We start from the raw sequence: 24546 nt of genomic DNA, 5'->3' as shown, positions 1-24546 counted from the left end.
TGTAGCCATTTTCTGAAAAGACAGCAAAACACATTATATTTATGGGTGACTGCATAAGGAATGATGTTCAATCAAAATGTAATTTTCATCTACTGAAAGAAAATTTCATTTCTCCAATGATAAAACGCTGTAACTTTGGAGGAATACACAGTACATAAACAGGCTGATTTTCACAAATAAAAAGACCTTCAAAGTTAATGTAGTAAAATAAGGTTGTTTTGGTTGGTAAAGACAGATCCACCAAATATTCACTTTGTCAACGACTGAAATATATCTTGTGTAAGACTGTTAGGTGAAAAGAAGAGAAAACAACTTTTTATTGGTGCTACATCTTTTCATGCTAGTGAGGCATCATATAAGAGGTAAAAACAGAAAAACAACAAAACACAAAGCCACTTTCTACTTTCAAAACACTTTTAAGACATAATATTGGTCCTGGGAAAGACAATCTACTCTACAATCCAATAAAATGATTGAAGAAGATACAAAACACTAGAGAACACAAACATGATGTTACAAGAGATAAAGAACACATTTTGAACAAAAAAGCACACAAGTTGTCCAATTACCTAAAATACTATGAGTATATATTAAATATCTACAAAAAAAATCTGAAACCCAGATATATATCAGTGTAAAAAAATAGCCCAATTGCACATAGAATTTTTGCCTAAAAGAATAAAATTATTAAATAATGCTACTTTCCTGATAAGGATGAAATACATAAGTCCAAAGGCTCTATTTAAAATTTTTCTTTTACCACAAAGTTGTGAAGTGTTCTAAAGTCCAAGATGGGCTTGAGGCCCTCCCTGACTTTCTTAGGATCAGGAAACCTTAACTAAAATTCTTTTCCTTGTTCCTCTTGTAGTGCATGCTTTATTAATCTACATTTAGAAGGGGAAAAATCTGGTTCAGAAGAATGGAAGAATTTAAAATATGCCATATCACTTCAGTCTATGCTCTGAACTGCTCTGAGTTTTTTAGCTTTATGTTAGCAATTTCAGAAGACAGGATGGACACTGAGGAAAAGAAGAGCAAGAGGACTAAGTTTGCAAGAAACTAGAAAAAATAAACAACCAAGGAATCTATCTCATACTAGAGGCCCGGTGCACAAAATTCATGCGGGGGGGGGGGAGGGGGTGGGTGGGTGGGTGGGTGGGGGGGAGTGTCCCTCAGCCCAGCCTACACTCTCTCCAATCTGGGACCCCTCAGGGGATGTCTGACTGCTGGTTTAGGCCCGATGCCACAGTGATCAGGCCTAAACTGGCAGTCAGACATCCCTCTCACAATCCAGGACTGCTGTCTCCTAACCGCTCGCCTGCCTAATTGCCCCTAACTGTTTCTGCCTGCCAGCCTGATCACCCCCTAAATCAGGGGTGGGCAAACTTTTTGACTGGAGGGCCACAGTAGGTTCTTAAATTGGACCGGAGGGCCGGAACAAAAGCATGGATGGAGTGTTTGTGTGAACTAATATAAATTCAAAGTAAACATCATTACATAAAAGGGTACGGTCTTTTTTTTCAATAGTTTTATTCATTTCAAACGGGAGGGCTGTAGTTTGCCCATGGCTGCCCTAAATGCTCCCCTGCCAGCCTAATAAACATCTAACTGCTCCCCTGCTGGCCTGATCTCGTCCCCCAACTGCCCTCCAATGCAGGCCTGATCTCCCCCCAACTGCCCTCCTCTGCCGGCCAGTTTGGTTCTGATTGGTCGGTTTCTATGCCAGTCAGAGTCAAAAGCTCTGCCTCCTAGGCAGTCATTGGCTCTTCACAGTTGACCCAGATTTGGTTCTGATTGGTCAGTTTCTATGCCAGTCAGCATCAAAAGCTCTGCCTCCTAGGAAGTCATTGGCTCCTCACACTTCACCCAGATTTGTTTCTGATTGGTTGGTTTCTACGCCAGTCAGCGTCTCTGGGTCTATCAACTGGGCCTGATCAGAAAGGCGGGGCTGATCAGCAGCCCCAGTGGAGGTCTGGAGAGAAATGGAGGCTCAGCTGCTGGCCAGGCCCTGAGCGAAAGAGAGAGACAAGTGCTGATTAACACTGCCACAGAGGCTACAGATCAGACCCTGCTTCTCTCTTCAGGCCTCTCTTCTGGCCTGATTTGCAGCCCCCTCAGCAGTCAGTGCTGGGTCACCTCGCCTGCTGCCGTAGCAGTCAGCAGGACTGTAGGACTGACTTCCAGTTGGTTGAGCCTCCAGTTGTGAGGGACCCAGGGTGTTTATATATTAAGATAATTGTCAATTACTTCCACCCAATACAAACCACTTAAAAAAAATCACTCACAAGCCAGATATTTAATTTACTTTAACACTGTCATAGTGTATTATGTAACGCCAACTATGGGGGAAGAACCTTTGGCATTACAGCAACAACAGAACAGAACCATTCAAAATTTGGATTATCTGGCAGACACACATAAACTAATTCCAGCTCTTCACTAACACTATCTTATCTTCTTTCCAAAGTTTTTCTTAGATTCTATAAGTGACATATTTCTAGATATCTTACTGGAAATTATTCAATCATTCCTAAACTAAAGGTGGTAGTCCCCATGCTAACTCTGCCTTTATATTACAAGGCATCAAAATATCTCACCATATTTTTCTTCCTCATCTTCAGCACTTTCCTGATTGTAGTCCTTGATGGGATAATTGTAAGATGTCATCAACAAGCAAAATCAGTTTAATTTCATTAGACAAACCACACAACTCAATTCCCATATAATGAGAACAATAAACTAGAACCTCATGGCTAGTTAAGAAAGTTTGATTTAAAGTATAAACAGCAAACTGTCAATTGAAATATAGACTTACCAGTCAACTTTGCAGGTACTCACTGAACATACAACTACTGTGCCATTGCTTTTTAAGAAACCTTAAAACTATCATTTAAAATTCAGTCTGTTCAATCACTTCCATAATAAAATCTAAATTTAGTAAAATCTAAAATAATTTTGTACCTAGGAACAAAGTCACAGCAGACTAATTACAAGGGGCCTAGGAAGAAAGACTTTTATGAAGTTCACATAAAATATATAAAAAGAACAACTTGAAAGTACTGAGACAAACTCCACATTGTAAATCACTTAAAAGTCAATGTGTGAGATTTACAGTAGCCTACTGACATTCTCCTGAAACTTCTAAATGACATTAAAAATGTATATATAACTAATATACAATTATATTACTTAAAGCTGCTGATCATAAACATTAAACTGCCTGATGCAATAATTATAAAAATATTATTTCAGGAGGCAGAAGAATGGAATAAAAAATTTTATGAAAAGGCAAATTCTGATAATGAGGACTCTTGAATTAGAGTCAGAAAGTTAGAACACTCAGTAGAGTCAAGGAAAGGACTCTTACAAAGAAAAAAGTCAACTCTTAAAGATCTCCATGCTTAGGGAATGTGGTTCAGAAGGGTGAAGATTCAGCACTGCACAACTAGCAAAGATTTCTTGAGAGACATTTTCCAACAGGTTGTTAAAAAGGATGGAAATCAGGACATAAAAGAAAAGCTAAAGCATAAATGCTAATAATTTAACACCAGTCAGAAGAATCAAGATGGTATCTGCTATAATGTATCTTCATTAGGGAACTTGATAATCATTTAAAATAATTTCATAATTCTTCCAAATCATTACTCTATAGGTCTATTCTACAATATCCATCTTCAAAATCCAAGAAGTTTGAAAATAAAGATTTTTCAAAAACATTTGGTGGCAAAACTGAACTGACATGAAGCCACATTTAATTATTTATCCCACTGGATCTGACTATTCAGAAATGTAAAAGTATTCGATGAGTGAGTCCTGCCTCAGATTCTGAAGTGTTATGTAATGTGTATATATTGCATTGTCCTAAAAAAAACACACAAACTGAATTCACAAATTTATATAACCCTGAAAAGATTTCAGGTAAGGGTTAAGAACTTGTATTTTGGGGCAGGTTATACAGCAGAGTCTACGTCACAGACCACTTACAGGAGACACCCTGCCTGTATGGGTTCTGAGCAAGAAATAACTAAGAAATAAAAGGAGGACAAAGCTATGAACACATCCATAGTACAGTGATACACAAGTCAGGAACTCAAATAGATCTGCCATTGAATGGCTGGCTGACTGAACCAACGAATAAGTACATTTTAACATGGTCTTAATTAGGACACTAAGAAATAACAAACATTTAAGAATACAGCATTTTCTTAATATGTGAAAATCCCAAATCCCTATAGCATATATATGCTCTTATTTTATGAGCTTTTATTTTATCTCTCTCCCAATTCTTAATTTTGCAATACTCAATTATATTTTGGTTTTGAAATAAATAGAAAAATCTGTTTCTATAATAATTCTGTGTTTGAGATTGTTTTTCTACCTGATAGGAATGCTTGAGAACAAGTTTTTAAAAAATTTGTAACACCCAGTGCTAATTTATTTAACACAGAAAGTGTACAGAACATAACTCCAGTTTGAGCTGAAGCAGGCAGGAAAGAGTAGGCAATGATCAGAAAACATGGTAGATGCCCTAGGATCTAGAGTATTACTCATTACTGAGCCTAAGAGTAGATGCTGGTAGTGGCCTACCCAAGAGCCATTCTCACATTCTCCTTTACTGATAGAAACCCTATTTTACTCAGGATGATAATACTAGCTTAAAAAAAAAATGTAATTCCCCTCCCCTGCAAAAAAAAAAAACACAACAAAAAATGATTCTGCATGCTTGGGGTAGTCATGTGACACAGTTCTGGCCAATGAAATGTAATTATAATTCAATAAGTAGAGTTTCCCAGAAAATTGTATCCCTAATTTAATAAAAGTCAGCAAACTCTACTGGCATAACTTTTATCCATGCTCTTCCTCCTTCCTGGTTTGAACATAGGGGTAATGTGTGGAGAAGCAGGCATAATCTTGTCACAGGCAAAGGATGGCAGAGCTGAAAGGTAAATGGGCCAGGTCCCTTCAATGACACTGTGAAACAAATCATGAGTCCTCAACTACCTACCTTGAAACTTGTTCATAAGAAAAATTATGCTTTCTTATAAAGCCAATGAGATCTGTTATATGTAGTCAAATGTAATTTGCAGGGAAATACTATACACACAAGTGATATTGGGTAACATAGGGAGGCCAACAAGTACCAAAGACTTAATATTGATCTTAAAATAAGGTAACATTGAATGCAAGACAATTCTGCTAAAGCAAAAATTTTCTCATAAAGATTCATCACTATAAACAAACTTTTCCTTAAAGGGCTGCTTATTTTTAAATATGTGTTTTACTTAACTACCTATCAAATATTACATGTAACTTCTTTCTCATAATGTTCATCTAACCATCTTAATTAGCTATCAATTCAGCAAATACCTCATACGTACCAAACACTTCTTCCTTATTTCACTCAACTATCCACAACTTCTTCAATTCAAAGAGGTCCTCTGCATTTTCTCCACAGAAATTGAAAGCCAGATTTCATTAAGACTTAAGCTAAAACCTCAATATTTACCAACCCTACAATGCTTTTATTACAAAAAAGAAATGCTAATTTGACATCATTTAAAAACTTCATATAGAATTTTGTGAACACAGAATATTTGACTAATCCACTGATGGTTATTGTTGACCAAAATGTAAAGTCTTTTAAAATATCTGTTCACATGATAAAGCTGAGAGATGTATCTTCCAGATCATTGCCGTTTGAATGCTCCTGGCACATATTACTAGACCACTTTCCTAAAAGACTGCTCCATGTGTCATGGTAGAATAATTAACAAGACCCAGGTCATGACTTCATCAGGTTAACAGGACATCTCTTCAAAGGAATATTATACATGTAGTAAGTGGGAAAACATAGTTCTGTGGGAGCTTACAAGAGCGACACCTAGCCCTGACTCAAAGATATTAGGGGAAGGTTACACAGAATGTAACATCTAAGTTGAGTCCTAAAAGATAACGAGGAATCAATCAGACAAATTGGGGGGTGGGGGGTGATGGTGGTAGTTTTTTTTGTTTGCTTGTTTTTTTCCCCAAGCAGCAGAGGCTAGAAGTAACAGAGAACTTGGCATGTCATAGAATTGATAGGTGAGTACTGAAGCACACAGTGCAGGCTGGGGTGATATGAAAGATGCTGCTAGAGAAACCAAAATGCAGACACATAAGCCAAGTTAGCATTTAGGAGTTTACCCACAGGCCATGGGAGAATAAATGGGTTTTGAGCTAAGGAGTTACTTATTTTGTTGAGTGCCTACTAACTGCAAGATTCCACAGTATTAAGTTCATATAAATAACCTTATTTAATTTTTTCAACAAATGCATGAGGCAGAGATATCTGTGACAAGGTTATTGCCATCACAGAAGTAGAGTAGTGGTATTGAAGGTCAGAAGTAGACAGAATTGAGATAAAATTCAATGTAAGAAATAGAATGAAAAGACCTGGAGTTTGTTTGGATACAAGCTGAAAGAAAAGTGACAAAGATGGTCAGGGTAAATTCTATAATTTATGGTCTAAATGAATACACTTTTGAGAGTGAGAGGGGACACTAGTGACAAACTGGAACATATGGCCACTATAAAATCAAGGCCCAGGTTTCTGGCCTGGCAAGCTGGCTGACAATGCTAAAGTTTTATTAAAGAGCTTGGGACCAGAGAATAGGTTTGAGTGGAGAGGAGTTCAGTTGGAAACACACTGAGGAGGTGAGTGGGTCATCCAAATGGAGCTATGCATCTGGCCTATGGGTGTGTGGGTCTGGAACTCTGGATACTTTCCTCAGAAATATATATTTGTGGAGTCAATAATACCTTGACAATAAATAAAGGCAATTGAGTAGGAAATAACACTCTTACCATGAGCATTTATCTTTTAAATCTTCCTGAGGCAAAACAATTATTTATTTAAGATCTATAGGCTCCTGCCTCTCTACCTCTTTCAAATGCTAACATTACCTGAAGCCATAGATCTACATTACTGTGAGTAAACTACCTTTACATTATAAAAGTTCTGCCAAAACTAGATGGGCATTTCTCCTTTCAGTTTGGTGTTACAATTATTTGGATTTCACAATATCTATTTCCAATGTCTTCTCAATTTTGATTCATATACCTGTGAGCTGAGGTTAGACTTGATTATCAAGGCAATTTTTAAAAAGAAGGGTGCCTTTCCTATGTTTCATAAGGATTTCCATATTTTAAAATGTCTTTTTGTTGCTTTCACCTATGAAACATAACTGAGTATAAAATGACTTCAATCATCCATATTGTTCTCATCACAGAGAAAAAACCAAAGTCAGTCTAGCTTTTGTTCCATATTATATAATATTTGTCTTATTGTCTGGGTATTTGACAATATGAACTTTTCTTTTTAATTGAATTAAGTTACCAAGATGTACTATGAATGACTCTCTTTTCATTTATACTACCCAGAAATTAGCCATTTACATCTATAAAGAGAGACTTTCTCAGTTAAGAGACTTTTTGTCAATTATATCTTTGATCATTGCCTCTGCTCCATTTTTTTCCCCTAAAGAAAATCTATAATTCTTTTAACAAACTTATGTTCCCCAGAACAATAGGAAGGGGCTTGGGGGATGAATGAAAAAGGTGAAAAAGATTAAAAAGTACGAGTTGACAGTTACAAAAATAGTCACAAGGATGTAAAGTACAGTGTAGGGATTACTGTCAGTAATATTGTAATAACTATGTATAGTGTCAGAAGGGTACTAGACATTGAGGTGATCACTTTGAAAGGAATTTTAGGGATAAAATAGGCAAGGTTAGGGAGTCTTAGGAATAAAGAGGGTCCATGGGGGAGGAATGCATAGGTGAGGGCTTGGAGCCGCCAGAAAGCATACATTCACAGTGAATAGAAAGGTGCCACAGGATAAGGTGAGAGGAAGACATAATTTCATAGAGGATAAAAAAAATAATAGAGTATGGGGAAAAAGGAAACATACTTTCACAGAGGATAGAGAAATGTCAACAGATGCTGGAAAGAGGGAAACATATGTTCCCAGGAGATAAAGGAATGTTACAAGATAAGGGGAAGAAATATAGGGGGGCACCACATGGGTTTTGGACTTTGAAGATGATATTCTGCAAAAGAGTGACCAATTAGAAAAGCACAGGGTCATAAAATAGGGAAGGGGTCCAATTAGAAGAGAGCATGAAGAGAAAAAGAACTATAGCCTTTATAAACCTTAGAAAAAGGGGGCTTAGTGGGTTACCCCCTTGGGAGCCCCTCCCTACGTGGGAGTCTGTATTTGCTTCCATAAATTTCCACCCTTTTACTAACAAGTCCTTTTAGTCTGCAAATTTTATTCTTCAAACTTCATGAGGCAAGAACCCGCAAGGGGGAGATCCGCTCCCCACACCCCACGTTTAAACTTCATAAGGTAACTGTCTAATCACTATGTTGTACACCTCAAACTAATATAATTGTATGTCAATGGCAATTGAAAAATTTAAAAATATCTATAGTTCTTTTGTTGAAATCCTGCCCTCTATACCTATAATTGTCTTTCTCATTACCACTCGTCTTCCTTTTCTCTCCATTCTTAAAAAGTATCTCAAGAGTTTTAATTTTTTAAATTCATGTCAGTGAAATACTCTTTCACAATATCCGTTTTACTCTTCAGAATCACTAATGATGTTCTATTCTAGCCTCCCAATGATCTTTCCTACAGCACTCCTCCCATTTTTCATATCTTGGCCTTTCATTTCAGCCTTTTGCTTTCTATTTCATATTGCTTAGAGATCACGACTCAACCATTTTGAGAATTCCAAAGATTGGGTTTTATTAACATTTTTTTTCTGGTCTCTGTAATAAATAATTTTTAAAGTTCTTCTGAGTCTTCACGCTATTCCCATTGTTTGTTTGTTTTTGGTCATTTTGTAGAGCTTTGTCATAGGTTTCCGTGATAACTTTTCCATTTATTTACTCTCATAGAAGTAACATCCACACTGTGAATGTTAAGGTTACCCTTGATCTTCATGTTGATATTGGCTCGTGACTCTTTCTTGTCTTGAGTTAGTTAGTTTGACAAATATTTGTTATGCCAGATATTTGCCTGGGGATTCAACAGCAAACAAGTTCCCTGACCTCACAGATTTAATTTTTAGTAAGGGCAATGTACACCAAAAAAAAAATATATAAAATAACCAGATTGTTAATAAGGCCTGAAGAATATAAAGAAGATGCAGACATGGAGAAAAATGTGAGTGAATAACACATTCAATGCGTAGTTGTAGCCTGACTGCAAGTTACCAAAAGGCTATAATCCAAGGTGGCTGTGCTGTAATATTCAGTCTTCTATTCAGCCCTGGTACCCTACACATATTGGGAGCATTTTTCTTCAACAAAGAATAGCATGGTATTCTTCTGTCCCATGCTACCGTCAATAATAATTTCCGTGAGTGGACACTTCCTTAAGATCAATTGTAAATTTTCTGTAATACTTTGATTCCATTTATTTTTTAATAACTTTAATGAAGTATACCTAGTTAAAATCATGAATTCCTCTTTACAGTTATTCCTTTATCCCAGGGGTGGGCAAACTTTTTGACTCGAGGGCCACAATGGGTTCTTAAACTGGACAGGAGAGCCGGAACAAAAGCATGGATGGAGTGTTTGTGTGAACTAATATAAATTCAAAGTAAACATCATTACATAAAAGGGTATGGTCTTTTTTTATTTTAGTTTTATTCATTTCAAACGGGCCGGATCCAGCCCGCAGGCCATAGTTTGCCCACGGCTGGTTTATCCTATAACTAGTGACCTGTTGCGCGAAATTGCGTGAGACCCGGGACACACCCCCTCCCCATCCCCTGCGCCACAGGACCACTCCGAGTCCCAGAGTCCTGCCCTGCAAGGCCGGAACACTGCGGACAGCCCTGAGTCTTGGAGTGCCTCCCCGAAGCCCCACCTCTGGGCCATGCGCAGCGGCCGCCGGGCCCTGCCCCTGTGGTGCACACGTGGGGCCGTGGGGCCGTGGAAACCTTGGCGGAAGCAGCCGCCAGCCATGTCCCCACTGCCCCACCCCCGCTGTGCGTGCTGCCAACTTCTGATGCCATTACAGCATAAGGGACAATTTGCATATTACCTCTTTATTATATAAGATTTGTAAGAGGTGATATTAAATTTCTCAATTTAAATAGTAAAAAGTTATATTACAAAAATACATTGTGTATCTCAGTATACTGGGTACTGACTGATGGGATATGTGGTCATTTAAAACAGATGACTTTTTGAATAATTGCCAATAAAAACATAAAGCATTTCTTTGTAAATCAGAGGCAGCCACCAATTAAATGCACCATTATTAGGTCAACTAATTAAGTTTCTTTCTTCATTTAAAATAAATGGGGATTAATTAAAAGAAAGTAAGTAAACAAAAAGTTAATCAGGAAAGAACATACTGTAAAACTAATCAATGTTACAAAGATAAGGTAATTTTTATCACAGCTATATATTTACCATCTCTTGCCAAGTCTGCATTAACTATTAGCAATGAACATGACATAGTCATGAGAGGAAATCCATTCTTCAGAAAATATTTTAAAATTAAAAAATGATTAAATGAAATACTATCTGCCAAATAGAAAACAGAATCATGAAAACCAAAAGAGTCAAGTCAGAAAAGTAGTAAAAGTATATGAGAAATGTATTTTACCTTGGCTCCGCACTCAGCTTTATTATATTTTTTTGTGGCAGGGAACCTTGTGATTTTTGTTTTAAATCCTATAAAAATGTAAAGAAAATTTTATTTTAAAACAAGCTTCGAAATTATCTATGCAATATTACCTTGCAAAAATCTTTAAAAAGGCAAAATAAGAAAAAAATCCTCTTTGCAGCTACATAATGCCCAACAAAGTTCAAAATAAATAAGTCTTGTGTGTATTGTGTATGTGTATATATTTAGACATCTAGTACAGTCTATATTACTTGGGACTAGAGTCCATATGGGTAACTCCAATTAGGAACAAAATAAATCTAGTTCTAGAGATAATTTGGCAAAAAGTTTTACTACTTTACTTTTGTATCATTATGCGTCACATTAAGAAATGTATGTCTACTTACTGTATTTTTTAACTTTAGTATGATAATGCATAATCAGGATCTGATTGTAAGCATCAGCATATGTAAATATCTGATTCCACAAATGTAAATTTAAATTACATATAAAATGTGAAAGTCTATCATTCACAAGATTCTAATGACACATAAATTATAATTTTAAAATATCTGAGTGCCCATGTGGAAATGTAAGGAGGGTTACAATCAAACATTTCTTCCACTGTTCTTCCTTTCAGTGTATGCTCTGTTTTATTAGCTCCTCTGATCTTAATAATAACACTAGACAAGGTAGGTATTATCATCCCACTTTATGTTAAATGAATGAGGGCTCACAGATGTTATAACTTTTTCAAGGCCCATGCAATCAGGTGCAGAGGTTGAGGCAAACAGCTAGTCTCCTAAATCCTTAATCACTGCCCTACTGTTACACATCCCAGCACTGCCCATAGCCCTCATGGACTCATCCTGAAACCAGAAGATAAGTTAAGAGTACCCAAATTAAAGTTTACTAAGAACAGATTAAGGATTTATAGAAGTTCAAATATCAAGGGGATTCTAATTAATGCCCAGCAAAATAGCTATTTGTAATATCTAGTTACCTTACAATATCACCTTAATAGTGTTCTAAAAGAGTGTATGTTTCACATTCCTTGAAATAAGTTTATTATTTTATTTTTCACACTTAAATTTGGTCAGAACAAAGTACACACCATAAATCAAACATAGGCACACTTATAGGAAAGAACACACAAATAATTTATATAAAGTAATACGAATTATTTCAAATAATGTACAAAAAGTAATTATTTTTCAATGTCTTTTCACTAAGCTTCTCACCCCTTTTTTCCAATCAAAGAACAAAAGAATCACATTTTTATAATGGATATAAGAGATATCAACTAACCATGTCTAGGAGAGTATCAAAAGAGTATGATTCATATGAGTGTTTGTCCTTCAAAAGTAGTAGTAGTGTGGAAGATCCAATTATCTTCTTCAAATTCATTAATGAATGAAAGAGTCTGTGAATCAAAAATTTTATTAGTTTGAGAAATAACTTAAAAATCAGTATACAATATTTTCAATTTCTTTCATACTGGTTGAAGCAACATTACCCCATTCCTGTAGTCACAAAGTGAAACCTAGAAAGAACCTTTTTTTTTTTTTTTTTTTTTGGTAATATATTTTTATTGATTTCAGAGAGGAAGGAAGAAGGAGAGAGAGATAGAAACATCAATGATGAGAATCATTGGTTGGCTGCCTCCTGCACGCCCACCAGTGGGGATTGAGCCCACAACCTAGGCATGTGCCCTTGACCAGAATTGAATCTGGGACCCTTTAGTCCACAGGCTGACGCTCTATCCACCGAGCCAAATCGGCTTGGGCTAGAAAGAATCTTTTTATGCCACCGATTACTAGTAAGTACTTAGAAGAAGAAAAAAGGTTAATCTAAAGATAACACTGATAAGAACTCACTTGAAATAGGAAACTTTCTGGACATACCTGCCTCTTTATTTATAATTCTCTTACCTGTGTTTTGAAATTTCCAAATGAAAATGTCTGTGATAATGACTTGATAATTGTTTGTGATGTTTCAGTGAAGTGTGAACTGCTCACAAAGCAAATTCACAAATGTCAATACAATCTGAGAATTATTGTTGTGTGTTTTTCTCTAAGATGCAATTTGTACAGGAATGTTTTTATAAGCTAAAAGTAATAGCAAACACATGGAAAATATAATGACAGGTATCTGGAAAGTTGATGAGACAGAAAATGTCCTGTAGCAAAATCTCAGTAACCTGTACCTAAATCTCTTTCAACATGACAGCCAGAAAGCAAGGAGGCAGTGCAGGAGAAGGACTTCTCTTTATCCTCTTAGAAACTCAGGTCTGATTCTAAGCGGCCTTATGTTTAAACTTTCAATAAACCAAGAAGACAAGTGAAAAGAAAAAATTGAAGATCTAACCTTACTTTCAAAAACTCTTGAAACAAACAAACAAAAAGTTGCTTCTTGAGGGAAAAAAAACCAGCATCATTATCATCCAGTGAGTGTTTTCCACTTTAAATTCATCTAAAACCTCAAGAGATGGATTCCAAATACATATGCCACAAGAAAATTGAGGAGATATTCAAGATACTACCTTGAAATTAAATATCCTATCTAATAAAAGAGAAACATGGTAATTGGCGTATGACCGCTACCCTTCCCATTGGCTAATCAGGGCGATATGCAAATTAACTGCCAGCCAAGATGGCGGCCGGCAGCCAGGCAGCTTGAAACTAACATGAGGCTTGCTTGCTTCAGTGACGGAGGACTCTAACGTTCCCCGCCTGCCGCTGCAGGCCTCTGAGCTGGCAGTTTGAAAAATCGTTATAAAAATAGAAGCTAAACAAAACCCCAGAAACCAGCTTTCAGCTAGCCGGGATCTCAGACCTGGAGTTGATACAGAGTTTCGATTGTAGAACCTAAACAAACCAGATACCTGCTTTCAGGAGCGGAGGCCTAAGAGCTGGAGCCTCAGAGCTAAAGCTGGCCCAGAATAAAAAAAAGAAAAAAGGAAAAAAGGAGCAGTTGGGAGCTTCAGTCCCAGCCTGAAAACAGCCCTCAGCCCCTCACCCAGACTGGCCAGGCACCCCAGTGGGGACCCCCACCCTGAAGGGTGTGTGACCAGCTGCAAACAGCCATCATCCCCTCATCCAGGATGGCCAGGCACCCCAGTGGGGACCCCCACCCTGATCCGGGACACCCTTCAGGGCAAACCAGCTGGCACCCACCCGTGTACCAGGCCTCTATTCAATATAGTAAAAGGGTAATATGCCTCCCAGCACCGGGATCAGCATGACAGGGGGCAGCGCCCAAACCCCGATTGCCCTGTGGCTGTGTGTGTGACAGGGGGTGGGGCCACAACCTCCCTATCGGCCCTGCTCTGTACGTGACAGGGGAAGGCGCCCCAACCCCCTGATCAGCCCTGCTCTGTGCCTGATAGGGGGGAGCTCCCCAACCACCTGATTGCCCTGCGGCTCTGTGTGTGACAGGGTGTAGCGCCCCAACACCCCCACCCCACGGGCCCTGCTCTGTGTGTGACGGGGTAGAGCCATAACCTCCCCATCGGCCCTGCCCTGAGTGTGACAGTGGCGGCACCCCAACCCCCTGATCGGCCCTGCTCTGTGGGTGATAGAGGGCGGCGCCCCTGCTCTGTGTGTGACAGAGGGGAGCTCCCCAAACCCCTGATTGGCCCTGCTCTGTGCGTGACAGGAGGTGGAGCCGCAACCTCCCCATCGACCCTGCCTTGAGTGTGACAGGGGGCGGTGCCCCAACCCCCCAATCGGCCCTACCCTGAGCGTGACTGAGGGTGGCATCACAACCTCCCAATCCGCCCTGCTCTGTGCATGACAGGGGGTGGCACCCCAATTCCCCAATCGGCCCTGCTCTGACCCCGACCAGGGGCTGCACCTAGGGATTGGGCCTGCCCTCTGACACCCGGGAGCAGGCCTAAGCCAGCAGGTCGTTATCTCCTGAGGGGTCCCAGACTGCAAGAGGGCACAGGCCGGGCTGAGGGACCCCCTCTACCCCCTGAGTGCACAAATTTTTGTGCACCGGGCCTCTAGTATATATATATATGTATGTATATGACTCAAATCAACTAATGAAACCTCAAGGGTATTTCCTCCCAAATTTCTAGAAAGGCAGTCAAAATATTAACAAAACATAATTAACATTTATTTCAATTGGTAACATCAGCTGTGGATCAATTGTTTATGTAAAACAGAGATTCACTTTTTAAATCTATATTTTAAGAAAATCAGAGCATATTTTTAATAATTTTGAAGTGCTATCACAGCATACCACTGTTGATAGAAAAAAAAAAATCTGGAAGAAATAATAATCTGAACTATAGTGAGGCAACCACCAATATTCCTTCCTGTAAGAATCTCCTCTGCACTGATCCTAATGAATGGTAGTTCACACTCCAGCATGTTGATGGAAATCTCACTATTACAAAAGATAAGCCTTTCCATTATTGGGAAGCACTGTTTACAAAAACCGGCTTTTCTAAGCTAAAGACTGTACTCATTTTTTCTAATTCTGCAATATGAAAATAACTGAGGTTTTCTCCTCTCATTCATCTAACAGCTTTATGATGTTAAATGCTACAAAATGTTGAGGATGACTTTAATATTAATACCCAGGCCTTCCTTTCTCATCCCAATTCCTTATATAATCCATATTTGACAAGGTTTCTAGGTTCTTGTACTTGCTGGTTATGCTTCTAGGCTTCCTCTTTCTTGTCAATATCTCTCTAGAAATATAAGATATCCAAGAACAACTGGATGAAAATAGGATGAAATTAAATTTCTATACAATGAAGTGAACCTCTGTATCTCTCTGAGTTATAACCATGATTTGGTTATCAAATCCTTAGTTATGAAGGTACTCCAAGTACTTGGGAGAAAACAGGATCCATTTTATAATATTTTACTACTCCATTTGTACAAATGCACTATAATAAAAAGTTGAGAAAGCTAGTACGCTGTGAACAGATTTCTTGAAAAAAATGCTTTGAAAATTGGTGTGTTTTATTTTTACAGAAATATTACAAGGAATATTATTAATGTAGTCTGATATACATTACAAACTTCATCAAGCCCTATTTGGTTTGGCTCAGTGGATAAAGCGTCGGCCTGTGGACTGAAGGGTCCCGGGTTTGATTCTGGCCAAGGGCATATACCTGGATTGTGGGCTCAATCCCCAATAGGGGACATGCAGGAGACAGCCAATCAATGATTATCTCTCATCATTGATGTTTCTATCTCTTTCTCTCCCTTCCTCTCTGAAATCAATAAATATATATATATATTTAAAACAAACAAACACACAGACAAAAAAACATCAAAAGATATAAGCTTATGACCCAAAGTTTTAAAAGATTTTGTTTTACAATCACTTTTCAATAATTATATTACCTGGTACCATAATCTACAACCACCCAATCTTTTGCGGTTCCTGTGATAGCATCATGATGTTGAAATAGTCCCACATTCCTTCTGGCTTCTGTAAGCGCCGTATAAGAGGATGATGAAAGAAATGCACTTATCTTGTATTTCTGAGCTTGTTTCAGGGCGAAATAGTAGAGAATTTCAGCAGCCCTAAATGCATAAAATAATCATTAATTTTTATTTCAAAACAATCATTTTAGTTTGCTATCTAAAATATGTTGCATTGATACATTTTCAAATGTGACTTAAAAATCCACAATTTCAGTACAATTTATAAGAAAGGTATTGATAATAAACATTTCTATTATACCACCAAGGTATCTATCTAATAAATCTATATCCTCAATCATCAAAGAACATAATTTTCCTGTTGATAGAAATGGCTCTCATTCTAGATGGGTCTGGAAAGAAACCAGTGCACACTGACAGCAAGATAGGCTTATTTATGAATAACATCAGGAAAAAATATCTCAGCAAAGCAGTAAGAACGTGATAAATGTTTTCTTCCTTTCTTCTCTCCAAGAGTAGTGAAGACATATGCCATGAACTTCATCACCAGAAAGCTATTTACTCTCACAAATGTACATTAAGAGGAGAGGTGGTGGGAAAACGCACATTACAGGAATGGGAGGCGAACAGTAAAGGAGAAGCAGAAAATGATGGCTTGATTGTTCAGTGACAAGAGCTACTCTAAATGTTGAATAATAACATGCAATATAGAGAATTTAACAATAAAAACTGAAAGATGACAGACACACTCTGGCTTTTCTTGTTTATTTTAAAGAATAAAACATTTTAGCTTTAAGAATAGCTTTTGAGCAAGAACATGGGAGTTTATAATTTTCACCTTTTATCTTTTTTTCATCAGAGGATATGATTCAAGATAGGTTTAAAAGTTCTTTAAAAAGAGCCATGGCTTGATGGAGTAAAAACTATAAGAAGGTTCTCTATGCAAAACATGTTAAAGATGATGGGAAGAAAACGAAGGTGGCTTGCAAATGTATTAAGATTCCAGGAAAAGGGGAGATTTTCAGTGCTTTTTGAAAACAATAAATTCCTTTAAATTGTTGAAATAATGAAAAGATATTAAATAATCTATTTTTACATTCTAACCCTTCTGAAATTTACAGCATAAGAATTACTAAATTTGTCTTATTAAAGAATTTGTGTACATATGTTTATACATATTCTTAGCAACTACTGGTTTTGAAAGAAAATATATATATATATATATATATATATATATATATATATACCAAAATGTAAGAAAGTGGACTTTAAGAATATTTATTCTTTATACTTTACTTTTTTATTAAAATTTTAATTTGTAAACATTGTATGTTTACAAATGAGCATTAGGATAAAATATTACTATTGTGAGATAATAAACTTATTTTCAAATAAATTAAATTATGAAATTCACAATTATATTTATATTTTAATGATTTTTTTTTTACAGAGGAAGGGAGAGGGACAGAGAGTTAGAAACATCAGATGAGAGAGAAACATCAATCAGCTGCTTCCTGCACACCCCCTACTGGGGATGTGCCTGCAACCAAAGTACATGCCCTTGACTGGAATCGAACCTGGGACCCTTCAGTCCGCAGGCCGACGCTCTATCCGCTGAGCCAAACCAGTCAGGGCTCACAATTATATTTTTATTGTTCATTTTAAAGCAGCATAATTTTCAAATTATATTACCCATAGTTACTACTTCACCTTCAATATGTTCAATAAATTAATATTGACCCAACATTCATAACTCTTTGCTACTAAAAAATAGTTGACACTTAAAAATCTATCATAATCGGGCTCTGTTTTTGTCATAGATAGTTCAGAATAACCTAACAGAGAACTAACAGTCTACTCAGTAAAATGCATAAATCTCTATGATATATACTGTTTCATTACAAATACAGAAATAATGTATTCATCTGGCACACTTGTGAATATCCAGTCAAAAAACATTAAGCTTTTGTAATAATAAGAGTAGCACAACAGTAAAATAATAAAAACACATTATTATACCAATGTACAACTCTTTAAGAAATTCATGTTTTTTATATAAAGGCTTCCTAAAATGTATTGTTCCCACTAGTATATAAAAGAGCATAGATATGATATAGCTTTTTATTTTTAATACTGAAATTTGTCATGAAAATTAATCATCATCAATTCATGATTTGAACCGAACTGAAAATGAATTCATCATGAAAATTAATTACTCTCCTGGGTTACACATACATACAAATCCCTGGGATGATTCATTTTTATCAAAAACAAGACTCAGTTAAAACTGTGCTTCTCCACTGTGATAGCCACTGGCTACATGTCGTACATGCATTTGAATTTACTAAAATTAAATAAAATTAAGATTTCAGTTCCTCAGTCACACTGGTCACATTTCAAGCGCTTGACAGTGTGGCTACCACACTAAACAGTACAGAAACAGAGTATTTCTATCACTGCAGAATGTTCTATTGGACAGTAACTAAAAGTTCTACTGGACAAGGCTGGTATAGAACGTTTGTATGTTTTCTACTGACATTTGTCTTCTCCATGTAAGTTTATTTTTTTCACTCTGCCTCGATTATTTCTCATCTCTTAAAAGTTTTGTTCTTCTAAGCAGAAAAGTGCACCTATAGAAATGTGTTTCAAATAAAATAAGAACTGAGATGGAGCCTCTAAAGTTCTCCTACCAACAAAATACATTCATTTTAGAGTATGTACTTTGAGGCTCACATTTTGGCTACTGAGAGGCCCTATTTGCACCTTTTGATTCATGCCCATTTCCAATAATTTAGCCAGATTACTGACCTGTAGACAAACATGACAATGTCACTGAATATTATCATTGTGTGCCAATATAGGCAATTAATTAGAAAAATATAAAATACATAATACAACTCCCAGAAAAAATAATTACATAAACTGCTTTTCCTTCCAGAACAAAAACTCATGCAATAATTTGATTATGCTTTGGAGACATAGCTCTGATTTCATTAAAACTTCATAATTACATAAAATACATCCTGACACTCCACATTTTATATTACACAAAACTACAGAAGGCTATGATAATGTAAGGGAAGTAAATAACTAAATGCATCTATCTAAAGGTAAATGTACCTTAAGTGGGATTCCAATATTCTATCCATTCGTTTGTAAAAAGGTCTGGATGTAAAGTAGCCACTCCAGTAATGATCGTCTCGGTCAGCGTAAGTGAAAAAATCTCCACTTAGAACAGGGAACAGTGACTGGCTATTCATTCTACTAGTTGCATCTTCTTTATCCAGGGCATCAAAGTAATCTGATAAAGTTCCAAACTGAATCTAGTAAAAATAAATTACACTTCAATTATTCATAGTTACATTAAAATTACTGTTGCACTACAATGAAAAGTTTCTAATAAATACTTAAGGTAAGCTTCCAAGTAAAAATATGTAGTCTCAGAGGAAGGTGGGGGTGGGTGGGTGGGAGAGATTAACCTGGGAATTTATATGCATAGTAGAGGCCTGGTGCATGAAATTCATGCATGGGGAGTGGGGGAGTCCTTCAGCCCAGCTTGCACCCTCTCTAATCTGGGACCCCTTGAGGGACATCCCTCTCACAATCCGGAACTGCTGGCTCCTAACCACTTGCCTGCCTGCTGACCTGATCGCCCCTAACTGCCACCCCCCGCTGGCCTGATCACCCCCTAAGTGCTCCCCCCTGCCGGCCTGATCTCCCGACTGCCCTCCCCTGCCAGCCTGATTGCCCTTGACTGACCTCCCCTGCAGGCATGATCGACCCTGACTGTTCTCCCCTGCCAGCCTGATCACCCCTAACTGCCTCTGTCTCAGCTCCTGCCACCGTGGCTTTGTCTGGAAGGGTGATGGGAAGATGTCCAGTCTAATTAGCATATTACCCTTTTATTAGTGTAGATATGCATACCTCATCGACACAGACAATAGTGTGATGAAGGCCTGGAAAGGGAGGGGACAGGGTGGAGGAGGTAAAAGGGAAAAAAAGGAGGATATCTGTAATACTCCCAACAATAAAAATAAATTTTAAAAAATGTAGCTCAGATTTTACAAAACTCAAAAGCAGGGGGGGAAATACTCATGACTCTTTCTTTTACTGGCATCAAGTCCCAAATTACACTAGGAGAAAACGTGTACAACTAACCATTTAGAAGAAGAGCTATTTAGATCTACAAATCTGTGGATCTGAAAACTCCTTACATATCTGTAGAATTTCAAAAAAGTTCAATGATCAGGACATGGAATAATTCAGAAATGAAAGAAACATGGGGAAACATCCTATATATAATAAAGAGTTAATATGCTAATTAGACCAAAGAGCAGAACGACCATCCAGACGATTTTCTGGATGAAGCCGGGCCTACGAGGGCTGGCTGGGGCTGCAAGGGCCGGCCGGGGCTGTGAGGGCTGGCCAAGGCAGCTGAGACTGTGAGGGTCAAGCCCCTTGCACAAATTTCGTGCATCGGGCCTCTAGTCATAAATAAAAGACATATTTTGAGCAAAATATTCCAAAAGTCTAGAATAGTAAGTTTTGTTAGTCATTAAGTACTTCATTTTGTCATATACGCATACCCTCCCCTGGTCTCCCCTTCCTCTCAGTTTGAGTTCCTATAAGGGAGAAGGGAGGACTTCAGGAACAGCAGGTCATATTTTGAAAAAGGACTTTATCAGCAGGTAACACAACACTGAATAGAGAAGTACAACACAGTGTCAGGTTGATTGCTCAGATGAATAGGTCTTTCTGACAAATGATTCAAATTTCCAATACATAAATCCATTTTTACAAGAACAAACTATTCTATAAATCAAAAGAAAAGAGAAACATTATATCAGACCTTGTAAACAAATATTAAACACAGTATTTTTTAGAAATAAACAGAGAATTCAACAGGGAATGTTATCCTTTTAATAGAAAGATGCTAATTTTGTTGTTTCCTATGAGAGAGAGAGAGAGAGAGAGAGAGAGAGCGAGAGAGAGAGAGAGAGAGAGAGGTTAAAAGCTATTTTGATTCAGTGTGGCAGAAAAAGAAAAGTAGTTTAAACAGTGAGTAGCACAAGAGCAGAATGGTTAAGAGCAGCAAGGAACCTGGATCCAGATGGCATGGGTTTGAATTCTACCTCTAATACTTAACATGTGGCTTTGACCATACTATATATTATGCCTGTGTCTCTGTGTTACAGCTAATGGAGTTCTAAGTAAAATGCTTACAAATATTGGCATGTAATGATGTGAGTTTTAGCTATCATTTCTCCATGCAAATGCAAAATTTCAACTGGAAACACAACAGTGATATTAGTAAGTCAAGAATAATTTATTATAATCTTATTGTGATACAGTAAATTTTGTAATAGCAAATCAGATGATTATTTCTAAATTCTTATGTTTACATTAAAGAAAATTAATTTTCAATTGTATTATCCACTTTTATTTTGGCTTCACCAAATACAGTGTCTTAGGCATGTTAGTCTTTTAGGTCTTGGTTTCCTCATCTATAATGGGGATAATTATAGTACCTACCGGAAAATGTTAAGAGAATTAAATAAGTCAATTAACGTGAAGCACTTTAAAAAGTTAATAGCAAATAATAAGTACTCACTATGTTTTAGCTAATATTGTAAGTATTATTTCTTCCTTCAATTACTAGGAAGCAGAATATGTGTGTGTGTGTGTGTGTGTGTGTATGTGTGTGTGTGTGTAAAACCATACAAGAAATGAGGGTCACAAATATAAGGAAATACAGCATTACCTTCAGACCCAATAGGTATAGATGACTTCAGGGAAGTATACAATGGCAAAATATTAAATAATCTAAATATTTCTAAGTCGTACCTTGCTTATCTAAATAATAAGGGATTTCTATTAGATAACAAAAATCCCTTTCAGTTTCAAATTTTAGGAAACCATGGCATACTATAGAGTTACTAGTAACAACTGACTATACCTTTTAAAAAGATTTAATTTTATTAGCCAGGATGAAAATACTTCCTACTTTGTATTTCCCAGAGAAAAGTTTAAGTAAGTGGCCTAGTAGGCTTTCTCACAAACCTATTTCAGCCTTAAAGAGCTGAAATATAATCCTCTATGCTAGAGTAGTTTCAGAAGAAAATATTTAAAGTAAGTTTTTCTATACAGTCTCTTGGCAGCTCAAATAAAGTAAACATTTGGGACTTCTAAAAATATAACCAAAAATATAATTAAATGATTTTTAAATTAAAAAGCAAAATTTTAATCTTAAACATAATCTTAATCTTAACTCCTATATCAGGACATCATATATGGAAAATTACATAAATTGTCAAATAAGTGTTGATGGATAGCAAACTAGCTCTCTTGGCTAGTACAATGTCAATTTTTTAGCTATTCAATTACTCCTGTTTTTCCTTTCATTAAAAGAAAATAATAAACATGTTTTCAGCTTAGACAAAGTAATTTTAAATATCGCACCGAGAACAGACATAGCTTCATAAACTATAGAGAAAAAAAGATTTGTTTAAAGATATAGAAGGACAGTCAAAGCTGTCAGGACTTGAGGGACAAAATTTTTGGAAAGAAAGGAAGTGCATCAAGGTTACTGGATACCAGGTTAAAACTCAAAAGCCAACCGCTTTTTTATACACGAAATATACCATGTTCATGGATTAGCTGTCCTAATATTTGTAAAGAAGTTAACTGCACTCAAATTGATCCATAGATTGAATGTAATCCTAATCAAAGTCCCAACTTTTTTATATAGAAATTTAACAGTTGGTCCTCCTTAGCCTACATAAAACTACAAAGAACTAAGAATAATCAATGCAATCTTAAGGAGAACAAAATTAGAAGACACCCCAGCAGATAATAAGATCTATAAAGCTGTCGTAATTAGTATGAGATTAGTCAAATAGATAAAATCGAATGAATAGAGAGGTTAGATACAGATCCATAGGAATGAAGTCAGGCTCATCATTAATGTCAAAGATGCTGCTGCAGTGCAGTGAGCAAATTAGAGTTTTTTCAATAAACAATGCTGGATATCCATATGGGCAAATGTGTATCTTGATCCCTATCCTCACACAACTCACAATAATCAATTCCAAATGGAACTAAAAGTGGAAGGTAAACCAATAAAGGTTCTAGAGGACATCTTCGTAAGAACTGTATTTTCATGATGATCGAGTCAACAAAAAATTCTTAAACAGAACATAGCACTAACCATAAAAGAAAATGCTGTAATATTAGATTTAATTAAAATTAAGAATTTCTGTTAATCAAAAGACAGCACGAATTAAACACAGACTACATAAGGGGAGATAATATAGGCATAACTTTTATCTGAAATAAGACTCAATCCAAAATACATAAAGGAACTATAAATGGTTAGAAATAGACAAACCAATTTAAGGGGAAAAAAAATCATCAAAAGAGTTAAATAGGCATTTCATAAAAGAAGGTACCCAAGTGGCAATAAATTATGAGAAAAGGTTCAGCTCAACCTCATTAACCATAGGGAAATACAAAATAAAATCATCACATCTGTCATAAAGGATAAAAATGAAAAATAAATCCTGACAATACAAAGTCTGAGTAAGGAAGTGGAGCAACTGAAACAATCATACAATGCAACAGCTCATATATCTATTCTGTAATATTGTTTGGCAATATCTAATTAAAGCTAAACATGTACATAATTAATAACCAAAAAATTCCATCCCATTTTATACCCACAGAAACCCATACACTAAAACATGCACAAAATGTTCAAAACATTTTTATTTGTAATAGAAGAAAACCAGAAACAACCCAAATATTCATTAACAATAGAATGACTATATTGTAGTATAGTTATCAAATGGATAGGGATATTATACAGCATTAATAATGAATGAACTACTGCTAAATGCAACAATATGGATGAATCTTACAAACATAATGTGGAACAAAAAACACTAGATGCAAAATAGCACATGCTTAAGATTTCCTTTTTATAAAATTTAAAAAGAAGCAATACTAATCATGGTGACAGAAGTAAAAATATGGTTACTTTTACAGGAGTTGATAATGATGTGGAGAATTCCTGAGAGAATGCCAGGGTGCTATAAATGTTCTACCTCTTGATCTGGATGATGGTTACATGGAGGTTTTTAAACTTAAAAAAATTCTCCGCATACTTTTGGTTTGTGAAATTCTATGCATGTGATGTTTCAATCTTAAAAATTACTTTAAAAAATTGCTCTAGTGTGCAAACAAAGGAGGAAATAGGTAAAATACCAAAATTAGGATTTAATTCTTCAGAGTCAGCCAGCAGAACCTTTTATGGAGTTCAAAACCATTCCCCAGGAAAATATATTTAGAGATAAGATACCAACATACATATGTGGCCCTCTAATCAAATGTACATGTGTGAGCTTAATCTTTGAGAATATTACAGAGATGATTTAAACAGAATCCTGATGCTCAGAGATCATAATCTGGTAGAAATT

General features: G+C 36.5%; 1 protein-coding gene across 1 annotated transcript in view; it reads right to left on the bottom strand.

Moving 5' to 3' along the window:
- Positions 1–24546, bottom strand: part of MAN2A1 (mannosidase alpha class 2A member 1) — a 158845-nt gene that overhangs the window by 56244 nt on the left and 78055 nt on the right. The window contains exons 9-12 of the mRNA XM_081090174.1: positions 19193–19395; positions 16031–16213; positions 11973–12087; positions 10665–10732 (exon numbers count right to left, since the gene is read on the bottom strand). Of these exons, the coding sequence (XP_080946300.1) occupies positions 10665–10732; positions 11973–12087; positions 16031–16213; positions 19193–19395 (569 nt within the window). The remainder of the gene's footprint in view (positions 1–10664; positions 10733–11972; positions 12088–16030; positions 16214–19192; positions 19396–24546) is intronic.

The sequence above is a fragment of the Myotis nattereri genome (genome assembly GCF_964212035.1).
Source record: "Myotis nattereri genome assembly, chromosome: 4".
Lineage (NCBI taxonomy): Eukaryota > Metazoa > Chordata > Mammalia > Chiroptera > Vespertilionidae > Myotis > Myotis nattereri.
The sequence above is the reverse complement of the archived record's forward strand: the minus strand, read 5'-3'. Positions and strand labels throughout refer to the sequence as shown.